This window comes from Gopherus evgoodei, chromosome 2, assembly GCF_007399415.2.
Source record: "Gopherus evgoodei ecotype Sinaloan lineage chromosome 2, rGopEvg1_v1.p, whole genome shotgun sequence".
NCBI lineage: Eukaryota > Metazoa > Chordata > Testudines > Testudinidae > Gopherus > Gopherus evgoodei.
Window position 1 is genome coordinate 58,065,663 of NC_044323.1, and position 14,311 is coordinate 58,079,973.

The window sequence follows — 14,311 nt, forward strand, 5'->3', positions numbered from 1 at the left end:
CATGTGCCATCTTTCTGGCTTACATTTCGGAGGCAAATGGTCTGGGAGAAGAATGCCATTACTTAGCTCGGTGGCTAAAACAATTCCGTTCTTCACTTAATGCCACATTATTTGGAGTTCTTATTAAAATAAGGAGACAGAGAATATCCGACCCCAAAGTGCAATGAGCACTAAAGTAGAATAATAAAGCTGTCTCTATAAATAACTCGCCTGTGTCTGTCAGTAGCTAGTTTATTTGCGTTTTTCGCCCCGTTTGTTTATATTAGTGCCCCCTCTCTCTTGGGTGTCTTTACAGCTCAACAAGCAGGTATTTATCTCCAGCTTCAACCCAGCTTTTTTCATATAGACCAAACTTTAAGGTTCTTAAAATTTCAATCATATTTATTTATTGCAGAAAAATAATATACAATGATATTTACAAAACAACCATAAAAATATGAATGCATTTAGACACCGGATCTATCTGCATTTTAACATGGGTCATCAATAAATAAATAAAATGTTTATTTTTTTCTCAGAGGAAAAAATAATAATAAAAAAGTAGGAACCGGGTAGGTTTGTGTATAACAGTTTGAGCCCAGTTTGTTTTCCCCCTAAAAAGTTTTCATCTCTAACGTGTTTTGTTTTTTTCATTATGACCATTCAAGAACGGCGAAAGTCCACAATAATGTATTTTCCTTTCATCAGTGGCTCATAGGCACGACCTCTTGGGAATGCATGCATGCAAAAAAAGTAAATTCCAACATTCTTCGTCAAAATTAAAAAAACCCCAAAACACTGTTCAGACTTCTATCAGAATGCAGAGATGTGTGGATTGTGCAGATGCCTATCTGGGTGGTCACTGTCCAAGCACCCTTGCCTCTTTCTTTCTTTAAGTCTCCCCACGCCCTGCTTTGAATTTGGATATAGCTCTTCTCATTTCCAAGAAAATCCTTGGCATAGTTTTTTTTAAATTATTTTATTTTTTTAATGGTATCCAACTTCAGAGTCTCTAGACTGTCCATTTTCTCCTTCTTTGGGAACAATGTCATCTGCAAAAACCCAGAGAGGGGGAGGAAAGGTTTGTTACTGATTCTTTTTATTTAAAAAAAAATGTATGCAGAAAAGAGTGAGCGAGCAAGCGGTGCTGTTTTGCCTGCGACACAACTGACCGTGATCCAGCACAGCAACACAATCAGGAGGAATTAAAGCACCCGGCGGTGGGGCTGGGGTGAGCGAGGGGACCATAGCAGGGGGAAAGGAACTGGGAAGTGAACCAGAGACACCGATTCCTCTTTTTAAAAAGAGAATTTACACTGAAGGTTTGGTGGAGGAATAATCTCTCTCTCTCTCTCTCTCTCTCTCTCTCTCTCTCTCTCTCACACACACACACACACAGAGCAAGGACAGGAAACCATCCGAACCCCCCACCTTCGCTCATGCAACGTTGGCTGAAGCGCCCGCGTTCCCCCTCGGAAGCCGCCTGTATGTTACACCCGCCCACGCTTTGCAAACGTCCCGAGTGGTTCTGGTGCCCGGCTCGAGCCCCCTCCCGGGGCCGCTTGGCGTGGCACTGGCTCAACAGCAGGCCCCTTCGAGACGTCTCCCGCTGGGCACCCAGCAAGCGGAGCCCTCCCAGATCGCCAGCATCGGGCTCGCTCGGTGCAGGCCCAGGCCCAGAGATTTTCCAGCTCTGCCCGGGGGCTCCCTCCCCTCACGATCCCCTCCCCAGCCTCACGCGCGCACGGATGGGCTCGCCCCTGGGCCGCGTCCTGCCTTACCTAGGTCTCCTTCCCTGGGGGTGCGGGTGGGGGCCCCTCCCTGCTAGTGGGATGCGGACATGGACCAGGCGCCCTCCATCCTCCACACGGAGAAGGCGTAGCTGAGCCGCTCGTGGGCCACATAGCTGCAGCTGGCCATCTTGGAGTCCAGCTCGTCGCTCTGTAAGACCTGGTAGAGGAAGTCGATGTACCTGGCCGCCAGCTTGAGGGTCTGGATCTTGCTGAGCTTGTCCGAGGGCAGGGTGGGGATGATCTTCCGCAGGGCGGCGAAGGCTTCGTTCAGGGACTGGGTGCGCTGGCGCTCCCGCACGTTGGCCATGACCCGCTGGGTCTGCAGCTCCTCGTAGGACTGGGGGCTGCCTCCGCCGCTGCTGCTGCCGCCGCCTCCCCCGGCTCCGGACTTCTTGCCTCGCTTGCCTTGGGCCGGGCTGCACGGCTCCTCCCCGGCTCCGACGGGCGCTCCTGCGCTGCGCCTGCTGGATCTCCGCTTGCGCCCCCCTCGCTTGCCGCTGGGCTGCTGCTGCCGGTCGGGCTCCTCTTCGCTGTTGCTCAGGCTGTCGTCGGCCGGGGAGACTGGAGAGCTCGACTCGTCCTGCTGCATCATCTCTGGGGGGGGACACACGACGCGGGCCCGGAGGGGGGCAGGGAGAAGAGGGGGGCACCTAACCCGCCAGCTCCCCCTGGGTCGCGGCTTGCGGGCCTGCGAGGCGGAGGAGGAGAGGGAGGAGGACCTCAGTTCGGGGGGTGGGGGGATGGCATCTGGATCCAGGAGAAAAAAAACCCCACCACAGCCCACCCCTCCCGATCCCTCCTTGGAGCCCCTACGAGGTGTCTGGGATTGGGAGAAAGTTGCAGACTTAGAGGCTCTTATAGCTCCTGCTGGCGGAAAGTTTGGGGCAGCGGCGGTGTCATCGGCCTGACGTGGAGAGGAGGGACTTTGCTGAGCTTTATAGGGACGTTTCCGCTCCCCCTTCCCCCAATTATGTTTCCAAACCATTCACAAGTGATCTACCCCTCTTCCTCCGTCCGTCCCTCTCTCTCGGGCTCTTCCCGTTTACACGGGCGCTTCGGGGGGCTTTGCCACTGCGCCCTGAGCCCAGTTAATAATTGGGAGCTCGGCCCTTATTGTTCGGGCTGCAAAGGGCTCGTTATCCCAGCAGCAGGAGCAGCTGGGGCGTTCTGCCCCTCTCCCATGTCCCCCGTGCCATGGGCAACGGCTTGCAGAACTGAGGGAGGGAGAAGAAATGCACAAGAAGACGCAATGTGCGGTGCTGGCACACACACCACTAGCTCCCATCACCTCTGGTGCATGGGCTGCATTTCCGGGGGAGCCAAGGGATTTCTTGGGCGGTCTGTCCTATTACGGTGATGTAATCTGCGAGGGGGAAGCCTTCTTCTATGTAAATATGGAGAAATACTGATATTAGCTCATTTCACTCATATCCTGGAGTGCTTCTTCAGCCTTGGGGGAAAAAAATACATGATTGACATAGCAGCAAAGAATCTGAGGAAGTGGGTATTCACCCACGAAAGCTCATGCTCCAAAACGTCTATTAGTCTATAAGGTGCCACAGGATTCTTTGCTGCTTTTGCAGATCCAGACTAACACGGCTACCCCTCTGATACATGATTGACATAGTACTGACAAACAAACCCTTTGCATCCAGAGGGAAGTCAGTGAGGAGACTGTCTTGTACAACTCCTCATTGCTGAGATTTCATTACTGGTGATCGGGCAGTAAGTTTTCCCTCACTCCAAGATGTGTTGTGGGGTGAACAGAGCACCAATCTGTTTTATATTTGGATTTTTTTAGGTTTGCACACGCAGGTCTTGGTCCTCCCCTCCCAGTTCCCTACCAGAAAAGCGCAGGTGCTGTGGTTTTTTAACAACACCTCAGCTGCAACCTTAGAAAGCCTGTGTTGGAAAGCGAGGAGTTGCAATGCGACCAGTCAATATTTTAGATCACTGTCTCAGGAGAGCGCAAGGCTTTAATGCAGGGTTTACTCAACACTTTATTAGATCTCGCTTCTCAGCCGTTTGAGTGGAGTTCTCTGTCTGCCTGGGCACCTTGTCGAAAGTCAAAGAACAGGACGGTACCATGATAGCCCCGAATTTACGTAGTTCGGTTGTATGTTGAGACCGTTTGCGAGGAAAGCGTTCATTGATAAAAATCGGAATCCAATGCCCTGACTTCTTTTTGCATGGCTTGAATCTTCATCGTTGACATGCATAATAGATACTATTCTAGCTGGCGTTTAGAAATAACTGTGCAAACTGGCTACTTCGTTGTTATTTTATTATTATAATTCCGAACAATGAGGTTGGACTCGTGGTTGCATTTCCCCCACTGATTTAAACAAAAAATTGCTTTATCCTTTATGAATAGGGGTGTGAAAAGCAGATGGGTCACTCGCTAAGGAGTGATAAAGACACCACACAGCTCCAAGAGCTGCCTCGCACACACTGACAAGGTGCACGTGCAAAGCGCTAGTTGTCATAATTTCATTGGCTTTGCGAATATGGCACGCTACAATGACCAATAGGCCTTTCCCATTTGACATGGTCATCCTCCCTTAGAATGAGGGCTTGCCTGGGTGGGACTAATTTATCCTTTGTTCCCAAAGGATTATCTGCCCAACTCCCAGTAGTAATCTAGTACTTCTGATTTGATGGAATCTGGCAATGCAAGAGTAACCTTTGCTAGGACGACAATGACATGGTTCTTTCTTTCTTTCTTTCTTTCTTTCTTTCTTTCTTTCTTTCTTTCTTTCTTTCTTTCTTTCACTATGATACAGGCAGTAAAACTGTAAAGTGAGTGGTATCGGAGAGCAAAACATAATCTAAATATTATCTAGCCCGGAAAAAATAGTGAAGGGAGGTTGGGGGAGCGACAGAGAGTCCATAGTATTAGTAAGCTAGTAAAAAAGTAAAACGCTGTAGCCTAAAAGGATGCAATCAAAACATTTTTGCCTTCGCAATCATTGATCTCCGTGGTTTGGTTCTGAAAGAAGTGACACAAATCGTTCACCAGAGCATTGAACTTCGAGCGCGATTAGTAGCGCATGGCGGTAGTGGAGGGGCAGGAGAATCTAGTCCGCGTGTTATTCGTTAATCCAAAGAACACGTTGAGAGGAAAATCCATGTGAGGATCCTAAACAAACGTTCCTTTTTTTTTCCACCTTAAAGGAAAGGAAAACAGTGGCTGGGGCGAAAGTGATCTTTTTGGATGGACTTTAGGGTCAGTCTTTTCTATCTAATGAAAAACTCAGGGCAAGCAAATGGCCATAGCTAGCCGAATAAATGTTAAAAATGGTCAAGAAAATAAAGAAAATCTCCTAACTATGGGGTTGCTGACGTGTGCCAAGATCAGTTATTTTCATATTGCAGCTCGTGTGAAATGCCCTGTTTTCTTAACCGCACAGGGGATTTTCTGCCAACAGTTGCATTATCTGTAATTTATACCCTCCGATCTGCTATAACCACCCAACAATCGACATCAGATTGATTTTTAATAAACCACAAATCAGTTGCTAGAAAGAGAATTAAACTAAGTCCCTGAAGATATTGCCAACACAAGAACAAGTCTGGAAATCGAATGCATGTATGTTCTCACAGCATGCAAATGTATTACAAGCGAGCTGCTAGGCAGACTAGTTAGAACGGCGAAGGACTTTCCATTCGAAACCTTTCTTTTCAGCTGGTCTGAAAGTTTTCAAAAATAGCCTTTTGAAGTTTGAAAGTTCTCTTGATTTCGGCCCAAAGACGAGAGGTTCTTCTCTGTGCGTGTAAAGTTCAAAGAGAATCAGTTCAGTATTTTCGAATTATGCAACTGCAGAGGGGCGGGGAGATGCAGAGTTTTCAACCCAAAAATATATCTTGGCCATTTTGTGTGCTCAGATAAAATGAAACTGTCTTTATTTAAAACCTGTCAACTGGGATTCCTCAGCGCGTGGTTTCAATGGGAGGTTTGCCTGCGCGAGGACTGAAGGAAACAGTTCCTGGGCATTTATGAGATTGGCTCTTACACTGAGAGAGAATATTGCTCAACACACAGCAGCAATGACTTCCTTATTCTGTCATCTGAGCAATAGTTTATAACACTGTAATATTAAAATCTGTATTACAGATGTGTAAGTGCATATTAAAATAATAAATGGTGGAAGTTGTGTTTGCAGCAACCTGATGATTGAAAGATCAGGTCTGTGCTGGTCAGTATGACCTTGAGCTCATTTGGGTTTTAAAAACTGTCCTGGGTGGTTATGGCTAGTATTTGGATGGAAGGCCTCAAAAGGAACAGAGTCTCTGAAACGGTGTACAATTTAGGCACCACCCAGTGTAGGACTACCCCAGATTAAAAAATAAAATCAGATTCTCCTTTAGCTTAATCGATAACCCCACTGCTTTTAGGTGTAGTGGCTCAGCGTTCAGTTATGAGTTATGGGACCATTAGAATTCTAGTTTACATTTTTTTTAAATCCATGAAATTCAGTGAGAAAGTAGACAGATTGAAACACAATGATTTACAAAGGTAATGTTTCTACCAGTGTGAACTCATTACACACACACACTCAAGCACAGATTTAACAGGATGTCCAGTAATGCAACATGTGACACACACACAAGGTGGTTGCCTTAATGATGATGTGAAAAGCCTTAACTTTAGAATTTCTTGATATTTTGTACGTATAGGGTCTGATTCAAAGCCAATCGAAAACAGGAGAAATCTTTCCACTGGTTTCAATGAACTGTGGTCAATACTATACATTCTAATCCTAAAGACATCGAGTGAAATTGTGGTCCTTTGAAGTCAATAGCAAAAGTCCCATGACTTCGATAGGGTCTGGATTTCACCCACATACTTTCATATTGTACACTATTTTCAAAGTGTGTAGAGGGAAAATGTGCATAAATTATATAATGCTACAGTGTAGACAGATACAGAAGAGCACAAAACAGAGGGATATGGTAAAGTATAAGTGAACTTGATAGATCCCATTTTTCAGTTTTTTTCCTTTCTTCCTTTACTCTGTTTCACCTTTCAGTCTTTCCATTGCTATTGATGTTCAGAAACTATCGCTTTATGAACTTAAAAATTCAGGTAGTCTAGTGACTGCTGTAGGGGAGCAAAGACACATGAGTTCAACTTGTGTTCACTTGGGACACTGTCTCCAAAGTGTGTGATTTTTTTTATCCAGTTGTAAGTATATATTACTTGCAAAGGTATTGTGTTGTAATGCTAATACCACAAGAGGGCACAATTTCCTACAGAACCCCGTTTTAAATAAAGGGAGCTCGGGAAAAGCCTAACTAGGACATCCGTGGAGGAAATGGTAATAATTCATCTCTTTTTCCTACTTAAAATGTTGGTATAAAGAGATACAAAAAATATACTTTTTTGCTGTTGAGTAAATCCAGAATAACTTTACTGATTTCATTGAAGTTACATAGGATTTACACAGGTGTGTCTGAGAGCAGAGTTAGATCCTGTGTTTTGTCTTTCTATTAACATTGGGCTTGAAGAACATCAAAATGTCAGGGGTACTGTAAGTCAGAGTGGCTATATTTTAATTCACCACCACCATTTCTTCTTAGTCCCACAAACTCACTCCCACCCTCTTCAAATGCAAATTCGCTTTTTCTTATAAGTACCAACTAATGATGCTACCAGCTAGACTTTAGTGATTGCTTATGAGGCATTTCCATGCTGTTCATCTATGTTTGGACACTTCTACGTTTCAGTGGAACCATTGGCATGTCTAACATTTTTCTTATACTGAAAGTCATTTTTTAGCTGTTGAAAATTTGAAGGAAATCAAGTCATTTAATTTAGTTAACTGCCAAAAGAAACAAAACAGGACTTTAAAAAAAACATGGAATTCTGCTATCTGTTTTCTGAGTCACTAAAATTCAGACTAGCTGTGGATTCATAGTACAGAATAGAATGTTACTGCACCATTGATTCTCCTGCTTTGAACAGAAATCACTTCATTTCAACATGTGCTTTACCTTTTACAGTGTTTGTTTCACTTTCACTCCCTTTCTGTTTTGAGTTCTATTTTTCTCCAGGACTTACATTTTTTTTTTAAAGCCAATCACTGTATTTTCAGAGCCAGATTTGTGTTGGGCTCTGTTTTCCCTACGGGTGAAAATATCCAGCTTTAAAACACTATGGTAGCTCCTGTTAGCTAGAGCCCCACCCCAAAATGTTGGTTTGTCGTATTTCTCAGAGCATATCATAGTAGATTGCCTGTTTTTATTTGCTTATAGCAGGTAGCCAGGATAATGGGCTGTTTGTTGACCATCAGTCCTGATTTATGTTCCACATACAGGACTCAGCTCTGGCAAGAGCCATATCCAGCAGGAGGGGGTACAGCTCCAGGAGGTATCAGTGTTCAACGCTACAAGAGCCTTGGGGGGAGCATGCACTCACACATGTCCTTTGCTGTGTGGGGAAGAACACCCTAGTGTGTAACTGCATTTGTGCCTGGGCTTTGTGCATTCTCCCCCTTACACCTTCTCACTCTCATCCCCCTTTCTCTTGCAAGCCCAGGGCCAGGCACAATTAAGCCCATAGTCCTGTGGCAATGGTTATTACACTGGGCAGAACTCCTAAGTATAGTTGTGAATCTTACATATGTGGTTTTATGCCTAAATTTTAGTTGAGTATGAATTAAAAGCTGGTTTAACTGCTGAGAGTTTATATATTCCAGAGGAAAATGGTTATTTATATTGATAATGCATCTTATTTGCTATTTTAATCTCTTTGGATTTTTCTCCTTTCCACCTCTGTTAAACCATATATTTCCTTTTCTGTATTCATACTGTTCTGTTTTACTCAGATCTCTAGGCCCCATCCTTCAATGCTGTGGGCTCATGGAAACACTATGAGACTCCTGGTCTTTTCAGCCACGAAGCGACTTTCTTGTCCATAGAGGAAAATAACCTCTCTTTTTTAGACACAGATGATGGATAGAGCATTGCAAAATATTTCCCTTTTAAGTTGTAGATTCTGTGACTCCCCTCAAAGCCTATGAGATTCCTGTTAGAATCATATGAAACGTGAGGGTGAAAGTCTCTTCCCTTGCTGACACAACAGTAGCCACCTGGGGGAGAACGTCAAGAACTTGCTGCCCAAAGGGTCTCTCTGTCTGGCAGATAGTTGCACGAAGTGAGATACAGAGATGAAGAAAGGGGCCATAAAAGGACAGTGACTGCTAAGACTCTGCAGCAGATCACCAGTCAGTGGAGTCCCTGCCTCTGCTAAAGCAGACAGTGAAGGTGGGTGTGAGTGAGATGGAAGGAAAGGCTGTCACACCATACATGTATGTTCTAGGTAAATGGCAATGTTCTCCTGACCGCAATTCTGGCTGACTGGAAGCCAGGTTGAATCCCATTCATCTCCTCCTCCCACCCAGGAACCACAAAAGGAGATTATTCTAGCCCTGTGGATGAGAGGAGCTGACTAGGAGAAGTCAAAGCTTTTGAAAATGAACATGTACCTTATACTTTCCCCAGTTAACCTGGTTCTCAGGACATCCTGACTCCATTCTAGGGCCAGAATAGCTCTAGGGAAGGGGTTTTGTTTGTGTCTGTGTCAGGTTATCCTTTCTTTTAGGTCTGCCTGGGATAGTAGTGCCAGGATCAACAGGTTTCTGTAGATGGAAAGATCATGAATATTTTGTGCTGCATAGGGCCTTCTGCTTTGACACCTTGAGGTTTTACAATGGAGCATAACTTCTAAATCCAACCCAATTATCACTTAATGGTCCTGGATCTCATTTGCCTGCCTTTGGACGAAAGGATAGCATGTTGAATTGGGTGACCAAAATGTAAACTTCTGCTCTCCTGTGTCCTGTGCAACCCTGCCACACTGCTCAATGCTGCAGTGGAAATGTTCAAATGTGATGCCCACAAGTTTCCTCATAGTTCAGCAGTGGAATGTGCAGCCACTTGCTTCCTTTTGCTGTTGTCACCAATTCAAAGGGACACAGAAAGGAAATGTTTACATTACTACTGCTACCTTAGCATGCTGATATCTTAATCAATCAAATGGTGATACAAGAGTGTATTGAACCAGCATGGAGTATACAGGACCCAATTAAATCTGTTTGAACCACCAGGGCGCTGTAGAATATAAACCATGGTAGTAAGTGAATACAGAATTAATGTCCTGGAGTCTTGGACAATTGGAGGCCAGAGACTAAATTTATAACAGCTGTAGTCCAAATGCTAACCAAACATAGCGCCTGGCTTTAGAATAGACGAGTGGTAATCAAATGTTCTATGAGCAAATAATTACCACTAATCAAGTATGAAATCTTATTTATTAATGTAAAAACTTAGATGACAGATAGACAGATAGATAATTGCCATTGCTATGATGCACCTTGAATCCAAGGATCTGTAAGTGCTTAACAGACAGGAATGAATTTAATCTCATAACTCTTCAGTGAGGTGGGTTAATACAATTATTATCCCCATGTTATAGATAGAGGCAGAGAGATTAAGCAACTTGCCCAGGGCCACCCAAGAAGCCTAGTGTAGGTCAGTAACAGAATCTGTGTTACCCAGCTCCCTGTGCAGTGCCCTAGCCACAATATCATCCTTCCTTTCAAGGGATCCAATCCCAAAGGGTGCTAAGTAGCTTTCGTGACTAGGTCAGTGCTCACAGATCCCACTGAAATCAATGGGAGTAAGCATGCTCAGTCCCTGGAAGGGTTGGATCTTAATCATTAGTTGAACACAGATTTTTTTTTTTAAAGAAATGATACCATGATACATTAGTGTCCAATCCCGCAGTCTCTTTACATACAAGGATTCTATTGTTTCCAGTGGGAGATCAGCACAAGGAATAGCTACAGCACTTAGTTATGGGACCACAAGCTACCTTCCTCTAGTATTCTAGGAACAATAGTGCAGAGTTCACCTCCACAAGTCAACACATGTTAAAATACAACTTGCCTGTCTACACCAGGGTTTTAAAGTGTGGGTAAATGTGTTAGGTAACAGGCTATTTAACATACCACTTTTATGCCAGGGTAGACATACCCTTTGTGGAAAGGAGAAACTATAAAGTCTCTGTAGATGTGAGAGTGCAACTCTGTTATTGTCCAAGCCATCACAGAGCCCCTTGATGCAGTATGGTTTTCATAGTGTCTGACAGGGTGGGAAGAGCAAGGAATCTGACTTAAATCCCACTCTAGCCTCAAAATAGTGGCTCATATGCCTTGTGTTGGCCCTCTGCACAGAGGTGAATTTCACTCTAAGTGTTTGTGATGATGTACACAGCTAGAAGACAAGGGGTGAGACCCTCTCCTGGCTCTGGCCCATTTACACTTTATGAAAGGTCTGGAATAGCATTAAGAGATCCTGAAAGTCTGCTACAAAGCCAGGGGAGGATCCTCCTATAAGATGCACTGCAGAAGGCAGCCATAGGCTGCCTACTCCTGACCCTCACACATCCTGGCACATAGGGGATGTGCTGGGGGGTGAGAGAGGTATGTCAGTGATGGGGCCACAGCATGCAGTACTGCGGAGATCCTGGGCAGTGCTGTGACCATAGGACAGCCAGGGAAGGCTGCTGTAACTTAGACAGGCCCTGAGGGCTTTCTGAGATAAGGCCAGGGGCCTCTCTAGCCCCCATGGCAGTTTAGGACTGAAGTTACAAAGACCCTTCCCCCTTGGCTGTGAGTTCTGTGCTGCACATCTTAGAGACACAAACACAAACATTATTTCATGCTGAAAACCTGCTTCCTTCCAGACAGTCCTTGAAAGATATTCAGCCAGGGAACCTTCTTTGCACAGGGAGCTCGTTTATGAATATGGTTTAATTCTGGGCATGAAAAATTCGTTCTATTTATTTTATATCGGAGTTATGAATCCACAATGATTTGTTTTGAAATACCATCTTTCACTAACTCACAGTTCGACAAGAGTTAAAGGAAAATGTTTTCTAGAAGTGCTGGTGGCATATTAGCATTATAGATATGTGTGATGCTGGCAGACTATGTGCCAGCTCTGGCAAAGGCTTTAGGCCACAGCTGAGCACTGACCAATTTACTGTTGGAAACCAATCTAGCTCATCTATGTGTTAGGTTGGGGACTGGACTTATAACAATGTTGTTAGTATTTAGACTTTATGAAGTGCTTGAAATGTCTGTACCGCATGCTATAAGATAATACTTAAGTGTTTGCTCCATAATTATAAAATGTTTGTTCCAAACTATTAACTCAATGCAAAATGCTGAATTCTTACAAAAAGTGTTATCTCCAGCTCATCAGGAAGGACTATTGAATCCAAATGGGCCACAGTGGGACGCCACAATGCAAAGGCTTTGTTAATTGTCCCATCAGACCCATGAAGGTGCCACCTGCAAGAAAGCTTGTCCCATCAGCTTGAATTCTGAAAGAAAGAAATAAAGATAGCTGACATGAACATTTTTCATCTTTTAGGCTGTCTGGACTCTGAGGGCAACGATTCCAAATATGTGCAAGAAATCCCCATGCTGTTTGGCATGGCTTAGCCCTAAAAGACATTTGGTGCTGACAGATTAGAACCACAAACTGTAACTCATTTGTGTATATATGTTGCATGCTTTAACCTGTAAATAACTCTCAAATTCCTTTTTCCTAGTTAATAACTCCTTAGTTAGGATTGGCTACAATCCCAAGACTGGCTACAAGCATTGTCTTTGGTGTGAGATCTAAGGTACAGATTGACTTGGGGTGAGTGACTGATCTCTTAGGACTGGAAGTAACCTGAATATTTTGTGTTCTTTGGTGCAAGTGACCATTTGTCACTCAGTACAGATTGCCTGGGTGGCAAGATAAATTGGAGTAGATATGTCCACTGTCTGTCATTCCACGGTAAGACTGTTATGGTGCATCAGGAGTTCACATTTGTTACTGGGTTGATGAAATTAGCAATTATAGAACATATAACCAATTTGGGGTGTCTGCCCTGCGGTTGGCACTCATGTTTGTGAACCACTCCAGACAGCTTGACTATATATATAGCATATTAATACAGATTCTACCCTGAAATTTGTCTACTGTACTGAACATACTTTCATATTCAAATCCATTATCTGACCTTGCTGCACTAAAAATAGTTACCATCAGGAGCAAAGAAATATTTGCTTTCCCTTTGAAGACATTTACTGTCAGTGATCATAATGGGCATGATCCAAAGTCCACTGAAGTTAGTGGGAGTGTTTCCAATGGCTTCAAAGGGCTTTAGATCAGGCCCTAACATGGCTAAATTAAAATGACACGTGGTCTGTATCACTCAGGGAAACAGGGGCTTTCCCAAGGCTCATAGATGATGACTAATGCTGGTGAAAAAAATGTTTGGAGAGGTCCCTTTTGGAGCATAGGGCCCAAATTAGTCCATTCGGTACTCACTCACTGTTCATTAATATTTATTTTAATTTTAGTTAAAGCAAGTTGATGAAATTTCCCTCTGATTGAACAAAATGTTTCATTTGATCAGAATTCTAGCTCAATTGCACTCTTGAGAACTTGCAGATTCCTTAGTGCTTTAAAACGTTGTTTTTAAAGTATGTTGGTCAAGTAAGTGCAAAGTGTTATTTTAATGATATGTGTATGGGCTGGGTCCTAAATTGTAAGATATGGCCTAGATTGCCAGAGGTGGAGCAGGGACTTCATTCCAAAATATTCTCCTGCCACTGAAATATTTCCAAGTTTATGTCTGTGTTCATACTCAGACAGGTTATGAAGTTTTCTGTTGTCTGATTTAATGTTATTCTTTGCTGTTACAGATTTTGCAAATGGGCTAATGCAGCCCTCAGTGATAGCAAATGTAATTAATTAGAAGGTAAAGAATCTATAGTGGAATGTACTAAGAGTTCCAGTATGAAGCAGAGTGAAGTTTATGTCATCTCTTGGGTCAGTAATCCTTTTCCCCACAGCGACGCATAGTGGATAGCAATACACATATTAAAAAGAAAACTATTATAAATCCAAATTGCAACCTCCCAACACTTATCCCAATGTGTCTCTTGTCCAGATTTAGGATCATAATGTTGGTCATTTTTACTCCTTATCCCAAAAGTTTGGGTAAATTGAAAGAAACATGTCTCCTGGAGTTTCTGTGGAACATTGATTATTCGGTGAAAGTCATAACTAATAAGACAACCTGTCCTGGGTCTGGTACTACTCCATCTTTTTGTGGATCGTATGCTTCTAAATTTTGCAGATGACACTAAGATGGGAGGTGTTACAAGCACTTTGGAGAGGACAGGATTAGAATTCAGAAGTACATGGATAAATTGGCGAATTAATCTAAAATCAACAAGATGAAATTCAGTAAAGACAAATGTAAAGTACTACACTTAGGAAGGAAAAATCAAATGCACAATGGGGGAATAACTGGCTAAGTGGCAGTATTGCAAAAAAGGATCTTGGAGTTGTAGTGGATCATAAATTGAGCATGAGATAAGAATGTGATGCAGTTACAAAAAAGGCTAATATCTCTCTCAGGTGTACTAAAAGGAGTGTTATATGTACAACATGGGAGGTAATTATTCCTC

General features: G+C 43.6%; 1 protein-coding gene across 1 annotated transcript; it reads right to left on the reverse strand.

The window, feature by feature from the left end:
- Positions 1-461: 461 nt before the first annotated feature.
- Positions 462-2,511, reverse strand: TWIST1 (twist family bHLH transcription factor 1). The gene is made up of 2 exons (XM_030549313.1): positions 1,761-2,511; positions 462-1,031 (listed from the first exon to the last, which is right to left on the reverse strand). The coding sequence occupies exon 1, from the start codon at positions 2,362-2,364 to the stop codon at positions 1,804-1,806; it is 561 nt and encodes a 186-aa protein (XP_030405173.1). The 5' UTR covers positions 2,365-2,511; the 3' UTR covers positions 462-1,031; positions 1,761-1,803.
- Between the last annotated feature and the right edge of the window lie 11,800 nt (positions 2,512-14,311).